The sequence below is a fragment of the Petromyzon marinus genome, chromosome 6 (assembly GCF_048934315.1).
Source record: "Petromyzon marinus isolate PM22_M1 ecotype Great Lakes invasive population chromosome 6, UKy_Petmar_22M1.pri1.0, whole genome shotgun sequence".
Classification (NCBI taxonomy): domain Eukaryota; kingdom Metazoa; phylum Chordata; class Hyperoartia; order Petromyzontiformes; family Petromyzontidae; genus Petromyzon; species Petromyzon marinus.
In genome coordinates, this window is record NC_133672.1 from 13743895 (window position 1) to 13759137 (window position 15243).

The 15243-nt window shown below is 50.8% G+C and overlaps 1 protein-coding gene across 2 annotated transcripts in view; it reads left to right on the forward strand.

The window, feature by feature from the left end:
- THADA (THADA armadillo repeat containing) overlaps nucleotides 1-15243 on the forward strand; it is a 55050-nt gene that overhangs the window by 36923 nt on the left and 2884 nt on the right. For both annotated transcript variants that reach the window (XM_076065087.1, XM_076065088.1), the window contains 8 exons: nucleotides 4013-4137; nucleotides 5908-5993; nucleotides 7726-8138; nucleotides 8804-8928; nucleotides 9054-9129; nucleotides 9509-9665; nucleotides 11382-11507; nucleotides 15010-15236. In XM_076065087.1, coding sequence (XP_075921202.1) covers nucleotides 4013-4137; nucleotides 5908-5993; nucleotides 7726-8138; nucleotides 8804-8928; nucleotides 9054-9129; nucleotides 9509-9665; nucleotides 11382-11507; nucleotides 15010-15236 — 1335 coding nt within the window. The remainder of the gene's footprint in view (nucleotides 1-4012; nucleotides 4138-5907; nucleotides 5994-7725; nucleotides 8139-8803; nucleotides 8929-9053; nucleotides 9130-9508; nucleotides 9666-11381; nucleotides 11508-15009; nucleotides 15237-15243) is intronic.

Consider the following 15243-nt stretch of genomic DNA (forward strand, 5'->3'; position numbering starts at 1 on the left):
CACGACTTTCTGTCAAAAGGCAGTTCCGCAGCAAAAGGGAGTAAATTATAATGAGCAGGTGCAGCAAAGTGGCAACACAGCTGTGAACAGGGCTGGGCGCTAAAGAGGGAGCAAGGGTGGAATGAAAAGGGGAACAAGACGGGGGGACGAAAGGGGGTCTCTGGAGGGGTCCCGTGCCTCTGCAACCCAACTTCTATGAGGCCGTGACGTGAAGCCTAATTCTTTGTGTCTCTTACTCTCAAATAACAGGGGCTGTGCGGTGTCACGTGCGCTAATTGAAAAAGAAAAGAACGTATGATTCTGGGATGAGGCCCCCCCCCCCGGCGTGCTGCTGTGGATGCCCGCGTGTGAGTGGCGACGGAGCGTGCCGACAGTTTTATATTTTCTAAGACATGAGCAAAAACATTTCTACAGTTTTAAGAGGCCATATGGTGGCATTGTAAAGAGGCTCCCAGACCGCAGAGGCCGTTTTACGTTTTATCCTCTGTGCGAAAGGTTTTATTTCATTCTGTGAAAGCAGAAAATAGATGCATTACACCGAACTGTATTAATAAAGTACCCTAGCGAATGGTGGCATGCGGCTATGCTGTGGGGACTGGCGGCTGCAGAGTGAGCCCTGCTCATTTCCCGGCCCTGGCCTCTCCCTGACCTGCACCGGGGCTGTTTCTCAACATCGCTGTTATTTACAGGCCAATCTTTTTTTTAATGTGTACACTCACATATGAGTCACTTATTTTTCTACTTGCCTTATCACTATATTTTCCAATCGTGTGTTTGTATTTACTGTACGTATATGAAACGTACAAAGTTCAAACGGACATTTTGGTTTTACTAAGACTCAACTGCAGCCATCGGCCAACTGACCTTACGAAAGGCAGTCCCATGATTCGTCACCTCTTGGGCTCATCGGCGCGTTCCTTGTCCACGGTACCCCTGCCCATATCACACTGGGCATGGCGTGGCTGGCCACATTTCCCCAATGAACCCCCTCTGAGAACGCAACACGCTCGTGCTTGCTAAACTGTTGGCTAAAGCTGCTCACTCAGAGGAGTTGGGAGGTCTTCCTGCTGAACCTGGAGCGTCCCACTAAGAGGTGGGGCCTTACTATCAGCTCCTCCAAAACTAAGCACCTGCCTGAGTATTTTGTATCATCAAACACTCCACCCCCCTCAACCCCCTATTGGTGATGGAGATGTGGCGAGAGTTGAGAGTTTGCCATACCTGGGCAGTATGCTTACGCTTCGTCTGCTTGACAGCAGAGTTCTTACTCTGAATCAAGTCGGGTGGAATATTTTCAATGGCTGCGTAACGCTGTGTGTAAGCTACCTGGTCTGTCGCTCCACACAAAGCTTTCGGGCCTTCTGTGTCACAGTCAATGCCCTCCCTTCTCTATGCTTTGGAAATGTGGACCCCTCTAATGGAACATCTGTGTTGGTTAGAAACATTAAGGTGCAATTGTTCAAGGCTTGTTTGCCAACAGAAATTAACAGTCATTGTCACGTAAAAAAAAAACACATGGTTTTTAACATTACGGGTGGTTTCTATTTAAAAAGCTCGCTCCAGCAGCATGGCCGCACTGGACCATGGCTGTACATGTGCAAGGGTTGGTCAGAAAGTTTGAGGACATGACGTTAACAGTAATACACTCGGGGCTTATTTATTTTTCAAGTCACCATCTGTGCACTTATTCTATTACGGTAAACGATGAACGCATAAAGATGTCACATGAAAAGAGGGCCTCGCGCAAAATCTGGGCTCACTTTTTTGTTGTTGCCTCATTCTAAAAAAAAAACCGATTGGACACTCACGTACACGCGTATGATAGCTACGCGTATGTCCCACACGTAGGTGGCATTGACGTTTGTAAGCGTGTACGCATTCGGAATAGTACTTAGTTCACCGTCAATAACGTGGAGCGTTTTCGCTAGGCCTTCACTTTATCTGTAAATCCGCTGCTAGTGCCATTGTCTCCTTGGCTGTTTCCGAGGCTAAGTTTCCTTCATTAGAAGAAAAAAAACACATCTTTCGTTTTTAACGTTTTCGTTTTTTTCTGGGACGTCCCCAAATAACCTGACAGAAGAGCGAGTAAACGTCCAATTTCAATCCCCCCCCACATCACCACCATCTCCTTCACCCCCCCACCTCCCCCCACCACCACCCCACCACCTCCCCCACCACCGTCTCCATTCCCTGCCAAGCCCCAAGCCAGGGAAGTTACACATATTTTCCGTGATGTCACGGGCGCCCGAGCGAGCCAAAATAAATTCACTTAAAAAGCCTCCAGGGGCGCGCATCTGGCCGAGGCAGCCTGCGCCTTGCAGGACATTGGGTGCACGATCACTGTACTTGCACTGTACTGCGAGTGGTCCTCACCGTCAATAAACTCTTTTGTATTTTATGCTGCGGCCTTAACGAAATGTCTCAAGAGCGCGGGGTTTTGAACCGCTCACTCTACGCACGGCCCTTGCCCACCGCTCGCACGATTTGATTTTGTGATCCCACCAGCCCACACTGTGCAACCCGTCTTCAAACTCGTGGGCACGCTGGCACCAAGCTCGCTCAATGCTTCCCCCACACCCCACACGATCTCACTCAGTCTCGCTCGTTCGTTCGCTCCATTCGCATTACGTTTGCGTGCTCTCTCTCTCTGGCTGGCTGGCTCGCTGGCTCGCACTCTGCACAGAGCCTGTGACAGAAGCGTACTCGCGACCCCCACCACGCTACGTCGACTCTCGGCGTTTACCAATTTACTCCCCCCTCCAAATACGAATTGACTCCATCCACCCTGCACGGGCCCGATGATTGTCAAAACGTGTCCCACGCGACACGCACAGCAATTAATGCGCACGTGTACACGCACACGCCGGGTTCTCAACTTACATCGGCTCTGTTAACGCAGAATGCGTTATTTGCTTAGCGCGTCACGTGGGACGTTTAACAATCATCGGGCCCGTGCGGCGTGGAATGAGTTAATTTGAACGGGGGGTGGTGGTGGTGGTGGGGGGGTTAGTAAATTGGTGAACGCGAGGACTGGAGTTCGGGAAGTCCTGGTCAGGGTTCTTTGATTGGCAACGTACGGCCACGAAGCTTGCGTGCAAGCGATTTGCACGCACAGGCGAGCGGCAGGGATGAGTGCGCGTCTGTGAACACCCCCTCCGGGCCGCTGACAAATCTTGTCAGCACCGCAGCCCCAAGTCTCCCCACACCCCGCCAACTCACCCCCCCCCCTGCCACCCTGCAACCCCCGAGATTACGAAGGTGCTCGCTGACCCTTCACAGGGCTACCTGACAGTTCCTCATCTTGCAAAAGTACACCTTGAGTGCACCTAAAAATTCGCGCAAAAAAAATCGCGTCGTCTTTTTTGTTGTGTGTGTGTGTGTGCGTCTCGTGGGAAAGTTCTGGGCACAGCAGCGGTTGGGTGAGTGCGAAGCCTCGGCCCGTGGTGAGCATTCTCACCGCTCATTCTGGCAGCCGCAATTTTCCGTGCTGATGTGGCCCGCTCGTGGTGACAGTCGCCCCTCACCAACTACAACCGCAGCGCTAGATACAGCCCCCCCCCCCCTCACTACAGACCCCTGCCTCCCCCCCGTGCCCTATTAAATAGTGGCACGCAAGCCATACGTTTTTCATCATAAGTCAATTTTTTAAAATTAAAAGTTACCGCTTGTTTTTCCTTTATTTAAAAAATGTATGCAACGGGGGGCTAAATCAGCCCACAGCCCCCTGCAAAGTTGCAAAATGGGACACGGTCTGAAATGTGGATTTGTGCTTTGCCTTCCACGGGCACGCAAAGGGGTTTATTTTTTGTTTAATGAAGATAAAACGTATCCAGATGGTTTATGACAGCGCGAGTTGGCTGGGCTCAATGACAGTTCGGTTGACCGTTTGTGGAATGTGGACGCGGCGATCGGGGGGGGGGCACGGAACCGTAAGATGTGTTTTGATGCGACGTCGCTCTCTGACAAGACACCTAACCCCCCCCCCCCGCCCCCTTTAACTCCCACCCAACAGGTGCATCACCTGGTGCGTGCGCAGGGCGAGAGTTTGGGGAGCAGTCCCGAATTTGTCCCTCGGAGCGGATACCCCGGCGAGCGGGTCTACGAACGGCTCCTCGACTGCGTATGGCTCGCCACTCGGTAACGACCGATACCTGCGCGCTGCCACACCCAGGCCGGGCGGCCTAAGGGATCGTTAGACAATTTTCTTTTTTACTTTTCAAAAGCTTTCACACAGCGTACGCTCCCCTTGAAGACCCCCCACCAAAACCAGAAAGAGTTCGTTGAACTTTTTATCCACGTAAAAAAATTGCTTTTATCAAGCAGCTTGCATAGTGGTTCAATGCTCTTCCCAAGTGTTCAGTTTGTACGATCGTGATGAATGTTTACGATTTACAATCCCAAACAGACCCATAAAAAACGTGGCCCTAAACAATGCCACCGCCGCTTACAAACGCTTGCCCACTCCCCTACACTCGTCCAACCCACATGGAAGCTGGATGAGGTAGGAATATTTGAGTGCCTTCTGGAATCACTGCCGAGGCTTGCCCTCGTGGTCCACACCACGGCGGTTTCACCGCAGCTCGAGTCGTCTTTGTGATGGAGGGGCTCGAGGATGCGGAGGAATGCAGCTCTCCCAGCCGCCAAAATCTCCAGCCGCAGCCCTGGGTAGGATAACCAGTGGCAGCTGCGTTTGGGGACACCGGGGGAGCCTTCCTCGCCACATTTTCTGCCGCGCGGGCGGCGGTGACCGTTTGGGCTGCACATCGATGTGTGCCTCGCGCTCGCGTAGACTGCGGAGCGAAAACAGCTGCCTGCTCTGTGTGTCACCGGGAGCTGCCGCTCTCCCAATCGTCCTGTTTTGACGATGACTGGGTGGGCCCCCTTCCCTGCACATGGCCCACACCAATTCCCACCCTCCCCCCCCCCCCCCACCAGTCCAACACCCTGACACTCACCCCTCACGCTCCAGATGTCACCAGCAGTGATTCGCCGCCACTTTAGATTTAAGCTGCTGAAAGCGAGCACATGAACAATGCTATTTTCCCAGAAGTTGCTGCAGGGGAACGCCCAAACAAGTCCACGCTGGCAGCGTCTTGTGAGCACACATGCGGTGCATGCAATAGAGAGGAAGCCTTGGGGGATAGGAATGAATGGCTGTGGCACACTGATAATTAGTCCGCCTATTCACTTAAACATAATTCTTTTATACTTCGTGATAGAATAATAATACAATTAAATAGTGTAATAAATGCCACACCTCGTTAAATAGGCCTGATGGAATGCAGGCGATTTTGAAAAGGTGGTAGTTGAGGGGGGGGGGGGGTGGGCATACGTTGTGAGGGTGGGGGGCATACGTGGGGGGGGGGGTGGGGGGCATACGTGGGGGGGGGGCATACGTTGGGGGGGGGCACAGGGAGGAGCCCCAGGTTCCCTCCCAGGAACCAGAGCTCTGAGGTCATTGGGCAGCAAGCGCTGCAGTTGCACCAGCACCTGGCCAAACACGCGGCCTCACGTCGGCCTCGCCGGTGCTGTGCGGCGCGCATTGCCGGCAATTTTGTAACACCTGTAAAAACGATTTCTGTTGTTTTTCACGGTGTACAGTGCGCCGTGTGTTTGCCCAGAATTATTTTGGGAAATCGACCGCCGTTTCTGAGCGCTGGTTGCGCCTCAATGGTGGTGGTGGGAGAGGGAGGGAAATGGCTTGGAATTATTGACGGCTGAAATACCCAGGCAACAACCACATACTCATATTTCACAATTTGAGTTATTGTGTATATTTTTTGCATCTATTCATTCTCTCATTGAATTGTAATACTCTTTTCCCGTCTCTCTCACCCTGAACTCTTCCCCCCCCCCCCCCATTTCCTTCTCCCTCCCCCCCCCACCTCTTCCTCCTGTACTTTTCAGGATGAATCCCTGCGCCGTCACCCGTGCCGCTTACCTGGACGTGCTGTCCCTCGCCATTACCCACGGGGAGAGGAGCTGTCGCAAGGGTGGGTACGCACCGCCCACACCGGGTGGATCTGGAAGGATTTGCGTGATGGACAGGAGTGGCCGGGGCCATGGTGTCGGCTTTACATTGTCCAAACACGCACCGGCATGCACTGTGCGTGCAGCACTCTCACTGCGCGATAACCGTAAGGCGGTGCTCCTCTACTCACCGCGCAATAACTGCACGCTCTGCCGCACATCAGATGCCCAGTCACGTGTGCAGGGTCAGCAACAAAGGGAGGTCACACCTGGAAGATCGGTACTGTTGTAAGTACCTGTGCAGCTGATTAATTCAGGGCCCCTCGGGACAACAGCAGGAGCCACTGATGGCCCAACTCGACCCTTAAACCTTCCACTCCCCACGACACGGTCAGGCGGGGGTTGGGGGGCTGGGTGTGTGGAATTTGACAGGGTGACCCCACGCATGAAAAAAAATCACCCACGCTGAATTGCAGCCGGGCCGTTTCTCACAAACCTCCCCTTATTCTCATCTTAATTCAATTGCCGCTTTTTCATTCCATATTTTTTTTCTACCCAAAGCATTCCTTTGCGGCGCACAAGCATGGTGTCACTTAGTAAATCTGTAGTGGTCCTGATTATTTTGAAAGCACATGGACCGAAGAGTCAAGTGATTGTGTATTATTGTTTCACGATCGGCTGATGTGTTCCTTATTGCTCACCTGACAGTGTGGCTAGGATCGGAATGTGCCTGGCTTGCATCTCTGTCACGACTTCCCGGGTGCCCGCTCGCACACAAGCGCCCACTCTTCCCAACTCCCCCGGCTCCCACGGCCAAGTGTCCGCCGTGCACGGCCACTTAAAACGTTACACATCGCAGTTCTGTGAGAAGGGTGACTCACAAGGAAGGTGACATGAGCGATGGGTCACGGACACGGATCTGGGTGCAGGGAGACAGCACGGCTATCATGTGGCTCTGACCCCGAAGACTGGACGTGCGATCCCCATTCGCGGGATAGACAACAGATTAAGTCCCAGGCAGGGGATTTATATGTCGTATTGCTGAACAAAGTCCCCAGTGATACCATTCGACATCACGGCTATGGAGAAATTGGATACGATGTCATTCAGCCATCGGTGTAATGTTTGTAATAATGTATTCGGTGTAGTTGTTTGACATACTGCTTGCAAAAAACGTATACAGTTTTAATTACACCTGTTTTATATTTACACTAGCTTGTGAATAAATTGTTTGGGCAGGTTTATATAATCGCATAACTGGTTGTCCTTTGAGAAGGGTAGTACCAATCGTATATCCTAATGAGCGCCTTGCATTGTTGGCAAGCAGCCATTATACTGCATATGATCCGATTAAAACAATATATTTAATGATCCTGTTGTGGCAGTAGTGCACTCGCATAAATAACAAAATTCACCACATTCATCAATAATGCTGCCGTAAAAGGAGAAGTGTACATTCGGTGACAGCACAAAACTAGAGAGGCCAGAGAGATAAGAATGGAGTTATCCAATTGTCAGATTTCCACTGCCGTCTTAATTCTAAATTCCGCCACTAGACTTTGCACCCAACCGCCTAAGAGTCTACATCATCCCAATAATCCATCAAACCGGCTGCCAATCCAATTTTGGATCGGTCTCAAAATTACACTTACCATCTCCAAGATCTACAAAATAGCTATGCCCACTGCTTTTGTAAACCGACTCGAGGTGCGGTCGCATTTAAATGCCATAATGTACTCCGTTGTTCTCCCACAGGCGCCGTCTACGCTACGCTCGTGCTCCGCACGCATGCATTGGTCTCGGCGTGGTTACAGGCCCCTTCGGATGGGCAGGTGCTCGAGCCGGGCCACGCGCTGTGGGAGGCCAGCTCCGCTCACCTGGCCCTCGCGCTGCTCTCCGCACAGCCGCCCTACCAGCGGCAAGGTGCAAGCGGCACAGAAAGTCGGACCGCGGACGACGCTGCTGGGGATGAGCGGGGGCTGCTGCGCCGTTTGCTGTCGTCCCCGGCGTGCGAGGTCCACTCGGCGGCCCTGTGCTGGCTCGTTGCCGCCCGTGCCAGCGAGCACCGCCGGGGTCAACCGCAAGGCACCCAGCTGGGCGGCACGGAGGTCATGGAGGCTGTCCGGGATTTGGCCGTCCAGGAGATGCACCCACAGTGCCGCACCGAGGTCAGGGTCCTGCTAGCATTGGCTTCTTCCATTTAAAAGTTTCCGGTGCAGCTTCACATACAGTCATGTGCCGTACCTCGCCCCACATTTGCGAGCGCTTGGGTTGAAGCCAGACATAAGTCACTGAGGAATCGATATATGCTGCCCGTTTTAAATTGTGTTTCATTAAAAGAAGATTCTGCGAGACAAACATTCCTTTTATACGCAGTGGCGGTGGGAACGTGTTGCCCTCTCCTGTGTAGATCAGAGGTCACTTGAATGGATCTTGGAGGCAGCTCTGTGGTGTCCACTTCCATGGGCCGAATGGATGCTTTGTCTCATGACATGACACTCATAGGTTATACAGCTCAAATAATGCAAGGCTCGTATATTGTAGTTTCACACCTAAACTGTGGCCCAGGATGACTGACATGAATGAGAAACTTCGTTAAAAGTAACAAACACAAACTTCCAGGTGTGCCACTGTAGAGTGATCAAGTGATGCCATCGCATCGATGTGGTATTACAATGTACACGAGTGACAATGCATTAAAGTCACTGGATCACGACAGCATGCCTGGAGATTATAGTCTTTTTTTTAATCTCGCCAAGCTTGAGAATCGTGTCAGAAAACATCTTACTCATGCAGCTATTTCCTCCAATTCACTGCGCACTTGCTATCACAGGCATTCAGGGCACTCTGTCGCTGGCCGGTGGAGGATTTGGTGCCATGGCCCCAAGGGATTGGGTGCCTGGCTGCTGACGAACTACTCAACTGGATCGTCGCCCTGATTGAGGCCAACCTGCACAAGTGAGACAGCGCAGAGCGTCACTGGCGTTACGTGAGCACGACAGTCGTGATTGCGCCAACACACCACTGTGCGGGGAAGCGATCATCCGACGGGTAAACGTTTGACCCCTTTTCGTTCACTGCAGCGTCGACCTCCGATGTGCCGGCTTGGAATTCAGTGCCCGCGTGGTCCAGCACTTGCTGAATCTCAACCCGATGCAGGTGCGTGAACTTGCCCTTCCTCTTTTGCCCTTCCTCGTTTGTGTTCAAGAGACATTCAATTTTACGTAACTATTAAGCCGATGGGCTGCCTATGCTTGTTCACGTAGCCCACGGCGAGATAATCCGCACAGCATTGCCTAACATTCCAACGGAAGTCGTCGCACCCATACAAGCAGCTCTTGTGAACTCTGCCCAAGAGGACAGCAGTTCCCTATTTGGTTGCCGCTTCGTCGCCCATCGCATGTGGGCATGAGCACAACAGGGATCCGTTCACAACAACACCCCCTCCTTGCTTGCTGCCTCCTTCCGCGCTGTGACATTTTGCCGAGACAATGTGACGCCCGTCCCTTTCTCTGCTCCTTGACTTTTTTCCGCCCAGCAAGTACCGCCGGCTTGGGCCCGCTGCGTCGAGCGGTGGATCCGATCGGTTGTCGCGGGTGGCAACGCTGACACCCGGTCGGAGGTCAGGCTCGTGAGCGCGGAGGTCATTGGCGAGGTCGCCGCTTCGCTCCTGACCAATGACAGACTTCCTATGGGTAAAAAGTGCAGTGCATGCGAACCAGACTCGCACGCACCTGTGAGCCACAGGCACCGCGGGGTGCTGGGTGGACCCCAGCCTGGTGCGCTGTACCACAACACGTGCACAAGGACCGTTCCCTTCACATGCACAAATCTGCCACAGTAATATTGGTTTTATGGAATTCCTAAAAAAAAACGTCTGTTTTGTTTGCACCGAGGTGGCATCAAAGTGAAAAAGGCACTCGCTCGTAAACATTACAGAGTGTGAGCTTTTATTTCTCCAACAAATGGCTTTTGCAATCATTCATATGCCTTGGTTCCGAAACATTTCTTGTGATTCGTGCTAGCTTTGGAATGTGGTTTATTATTTATTTACTCGAGTGGTTTTTGTAACATCTGCTTTAAAAAATATATATATAATTTGCAACACCCCACACGCACCCTTGCAGCGGGGTTGGCGGGGGATTGCTGTACCAGGCGGAGGGTCGCCCCACGCCGGCACGATCCGTGCTCCTTCCTTCCCTCGCCCGCTCAGCCGGCTCCATTTATTAATTTATTTACGCGCACACGGATCGCGATGCTTAACAAGCAGCCCATTATCACGCCGTTGTTCATTTACTAGGGTGGTGGCGGGGGGGGGGGACAGGGGGGACTTGTCTTGTCCCCCATCACTCGGTGTTCCACGGCGCACAGCTATGGGGAGCTGCTTGTGCTTGACGATTGTGGGGGTCGGCTGGGCTGCGTCCCCCCTTCTTTGTTCATACAAATGCCCCTATTTTATTGATTCTCGCCAACACCATCCATTGTCTGCTTCCCCACAGACGGCGATGACCCCGCGTGAAACTTGTCAGCAGTAGCTGGCTGGTTGTCGTCCGTGTGTCCCGGACATTGGCCATGTTTGCACAAATTTAGTTTTCTTTTCCCCATGCGGTTTCCAAATTACCCACCGTGGGGGTAGAGGCTGGGACCCACTTGTAAACAAGCAGCTGAGTGCAACAGCTGCACATAAACATATTTAATAATAAACAAATGTGTAAACATCAGTGGTAAACTGAGCAGTGAGAGCAGCGCAGCAAGGGAGATAATTCTGGGAATGAGGCGGCTTGAGTGTGAATTTGGATGTGACTACTTGTTGTTTGACAACTGGTGTACTTTTTCTTCACTCGTATGGAAATAGCAACATTTACAAGGGGAGATCGAGTTTAGAAATTCAGTCGAGAATATCATCGAATGCGGAATTAACTATTGTCATCCCACCGGGAAGTGAATATAAAGGGAAACTGTTCACAATGTTCCATTAAGTTCGCTGCAGTTGCAGTGGGGATTGTCTTTTAATCATCGCCACTTGTGCATCAGATATCAACGTCTCCCATGGCAAGTCCTAATGATCACCCACTGCCATGCTCACACCATGTTACCAGGGCAGGGATGAGTTGTGTTAGATGAATATGCCAGTAATTCCTAAACGATGTCATCTCTTATTTTGGATAGTTGCACGTGCTAAGCTTCTCTGGGTAAACGCACATTATGTAAAGGTCTATCGTGACCATTTGTTTTTGTAAGACACTTTTTTTTCCCCACACACGTGAACTTGTGTGGAGATCATTGATGTTACATTGCTCTCTTCCCACATCGCCCCCCCCCCTGTATCGTCCACTCGTCTAAACCATTTCTTGTTGGGTTTTTTTCACCCACATTGTTGGCCACCCCACATACATGCCGTGGCTCTCCAGGCCTGGGGGGCTGCCTGAATCTGTGGGGGGCCCTCCTGGGACTGCTACAGGACGACGATGTGGGGGTGCGGGCACGGGCCACGACTGCGCTGGGCGGCCTCGCGCCCCGGAGCCCCACGTGGGAAGGTGAGGGGAACCAGCGGGTGGTGGGGGGGGGGGGGCGTGGGGCGTGCGGGCCAGCGGTCGGACCATGTCCGGCGACCCGCACCGGCAAGCCGGGGCCTGGCTGTGCTTGCCCGCCGACTTAAATTACACGCAATTAGTCTCAGCCGTTTCCTTATTACTGCAACGAAGGCCTCGTGTGGCACCATGCGCTCACTGCTGTCGCTGCGGATTACTTCGTGGCCGGCGGAGGCTTAATGAGAGAAACTACGTAAAGGGATGAAATTAAACTTTACCAGCGAAGCGGGCATTTGGGACAAGGCGCTGTGGGAGTGCAGGGCCTTAAAGGGAGCAACTCAAGCGAGAGCAACGAGTGCACGGAACTCACTCACTCGTTCCATCTGACCGCCCCGCAGCATAACGATAACGTGAGTGAGGAAGGAGTGAGAGACGCGGATGAGGGTGAAGTCATGACTGCACGTCAGCGAGAACATTTTTCACTGCGTTTTAACAAAAACACTTTCCTGGGTATGAGTGTCACTGTAGGTCAAAGTCGATGTTATCTTTTGCCAGGGACTGGAGAATTTATTTCACCCTGGTTCCAAAGAAAAAAGAGAGTTTAAATCAGTGTTAACAGTTATTGCCGACGAATTAAACGTGATGTAGGTACACTTAGTGATAACTGGACTGTGGAGGTGAGTGTGACTTCATTTCTGCGAAGCCTTCCGTGGGCAATGGTGACCATACGCATGGAGGATTCGGTCAACATTCTTCTCCATTTTCCAGGAAGTTAACGAAACAACATAGAGATGATTACAGTTTAGAGACACAAGTAATGCGACTGTAGTGTGTAATCGATTGTACACAGCACGAATAATTTTCTTAACTCTCGGGATATATGCACAACGTGCAGCAAACACGCAGCCTAGGGGGAGGCATGGCAAAATGAGCTCTATAAACACGCCTCAACAAACAAACAAAAATAATCTGTTGATGCCTCTGGCTTATTTAAAAGTAAACCAAGCTACTTTCAAGGCCAGGCCTAGCATATCTGACCAGGGTGGCGGAGAGACCTGCAAACTGTTTAAAAACAACAGCATTGCACACATGTTTTCCATGCAACAAACTTAAAAGAACCCAAAGACTGAAATATGACCTCCCACAATGCCTCAGGGCTGGCAGTAATGGCTGCAGTCACACATTTGGACGCAATCATCCATGGGTGCCTGTAACAGCTCCTTGTTTTCTTTTAAATGATATGAATAATGAAAGTGTAAAGAAAAGCACAAAGACTGATAAAACCATGGCATAACCTCAAACAATAGGCTGCTACTATTTATGGCTGTGTTCAAGTTAAACACTTAACATGAGGCCACTTGTCAAAAGGTTGAACTTCTAAATAAAAAAATTCTACTTTTTCCCACATTGAAACATTTTCTTTGGAAAACATTTCATTTAAAAAGATTCCTGTTATTTTTATATAAGCATTATCACTCACTGCGTTTTCAAACGAGATGGAAACCAGGCATGAAATGACAAGATGTTAATTTAAATAAAATAAAAAGCATTCGGTACCCAGCCCAAACAGCTCATCACACTTTTATTTAAAAACGTGGTCAGACCCAATCAGTTTGTAACATCCCAAACGTGTAAAATGCTTGAGTCCGAACGACTCACCCCCTGCAGCCTGCTTTGTCTCTGGTCACTCGAGTTGAGGATCTATATGCAAATAGTTTATGGCTTTCAGCTGAGAGCGTTTCTCTTCCCGTTAAAAAGACATAATTGCCAGCACGTTCCCCGCCTCATCTTACAGCACCTGGGGAGTGACCCCCTTTGTCTGCCATGTCTGTCTGCCACAATATTTATCACCTCCAAGTTTTGTACGACTGCTCTCACCGGCGATGACTCCAAGAAAGTGTCCCCCCCCCCCCCCCCGACAAAAAAAGGCAAAATGGCACGATACCGCATGCTTGAGCAGTGGACAAATTTGGTTTGGCAAACTGCCCTATTCGTGAAGAGCATACACTCGCATTCGTGTTGGAGGTGGATTACTTTACACCAGTCAGATATTTTGGTGACTTCTTTGGGATTTGGAGAAGACTAAATGTCGCCAAAAAACACTTTGCATACTGATCCGTGTGCTGCCTCCATAAGCAAAACGGGCCTCAGGACTAGTCCCATCGGCCCAGCCACTGGTTGCCGAGAAAGGTGCTAAGGATGCAACACGTTCTGTCGATTCTGCCTGATGGTGCTCATCCAATACAGATTATCACAACTATACAAAACTTTCTACTTTAGCTTACATTACATACATTAACTTCCCCTCCAATAATAACTGTCTTGACATTCATAATGAAGTTTTTTTTGGGTTAGATCATGTAAATATAAATGTGTCGTTAACCCACCACCCGACACGGCCAATTAGTAAGTTTTGTCGCGTAAACAAAACGTGCCAATTAGTTACTTCAGCACACCCGTGAGGAGAGTAAACTCACATTTACAATTTGAGTACGACGTCTTGACATAGATCTATCGGTGAGGTACGGCTGTATTTTCAAATGAAAGTGCCATTTTTACTTCCCCCTAAAGCAATAAACAGATTAAAATAAACATCAACCGGGCACATTTGTAATAGCAGGGCCCAAAGATAGGTCTGCGGTGGCTAAGGGGAGTTTCCAAACGACCTTGTTGGCCTGCCTCTTATCCACATAGGGGAAGTACTCAACTGTCCCCTCCCCCACCTATGGCCTCACTCCAAACGCACGTACACACACACGCGGACAAAAACCCCTCTTTCCGTCTGCCCCGTTGAGCCTCCTCCACCTCCCTCACCGCCCCAGCCCCCCCTGGCCCTTCCTGCCACACTCCATCCTCACCCTGTAGCTCAGAGCCCTGCTCGGGCGGCCTGGAAGTGTTTATAAAGGCACGCTTGGCTTGCCAAGAAAATTTTTGGTCTTTTTTTCTCTCCCTTATTTTCCCTTTTTTTCCATCCTTCCTGGCTAAGAGCGCCAGTTTGAGTTGGAGGCCATGCACAGCGGGTGGCATACAAGCGGAGGGAGTGAGCGGGAACCACTCCCCGCCGAGAGCGAGCCGACTGCTGGGCCCGCGAGCTAACGTGCCTTTGAGCTTTAAAAACTGTTTAATTTTTGCATCTGGTTTTTGTCTTGAGAAATTCCATATATAAAGCTGCAATGCATGCATGGCGGCGTGATGTCGTAACTCTGGCATGCTTTAATGTGGGGCAAAGCCCCTAAATAACAAGACCAGGAGTAAAGCTAACAACTAAATATCCCCCTCTAATTTATTTGCCTTTTTTGTACCTAAAGGGATTTTTTTAAACAGTGTGTGTTACAGTCGGTATGCGTACCATATGGATTTATAAAGTGTCCGAATAAAGTTATAGCTCAAGGCTGCACCATGCGGTAGCTAGTTATGGTAACAAATTGTTGGGGTGATGTATAATTGTTTTCTGTGATGGAGTAAGTATTCTTTGTATTGACGAGGATCGTCGTTGACATTATTTTAGGAGTTGCACTCGAGGAGGTGATGCCAAACCATGCCCTGGACCTGGGACTCAAAGCCCTCCTAGACCTGCTTGGAGCCTGGGGTCTTTTCTGGGAGGCCTTGCCCACCCTGCTGCTCTGGCTGCTGGAAGACGAGGAGCCAAGAGTGGTAGGGACAACTGAGGATGACGAGCAAGGAGGGCTGGGGCACCCGGCAGAACTTTTGATGGAGGCTGGAGAAGAGAGGGAGGTGAGAT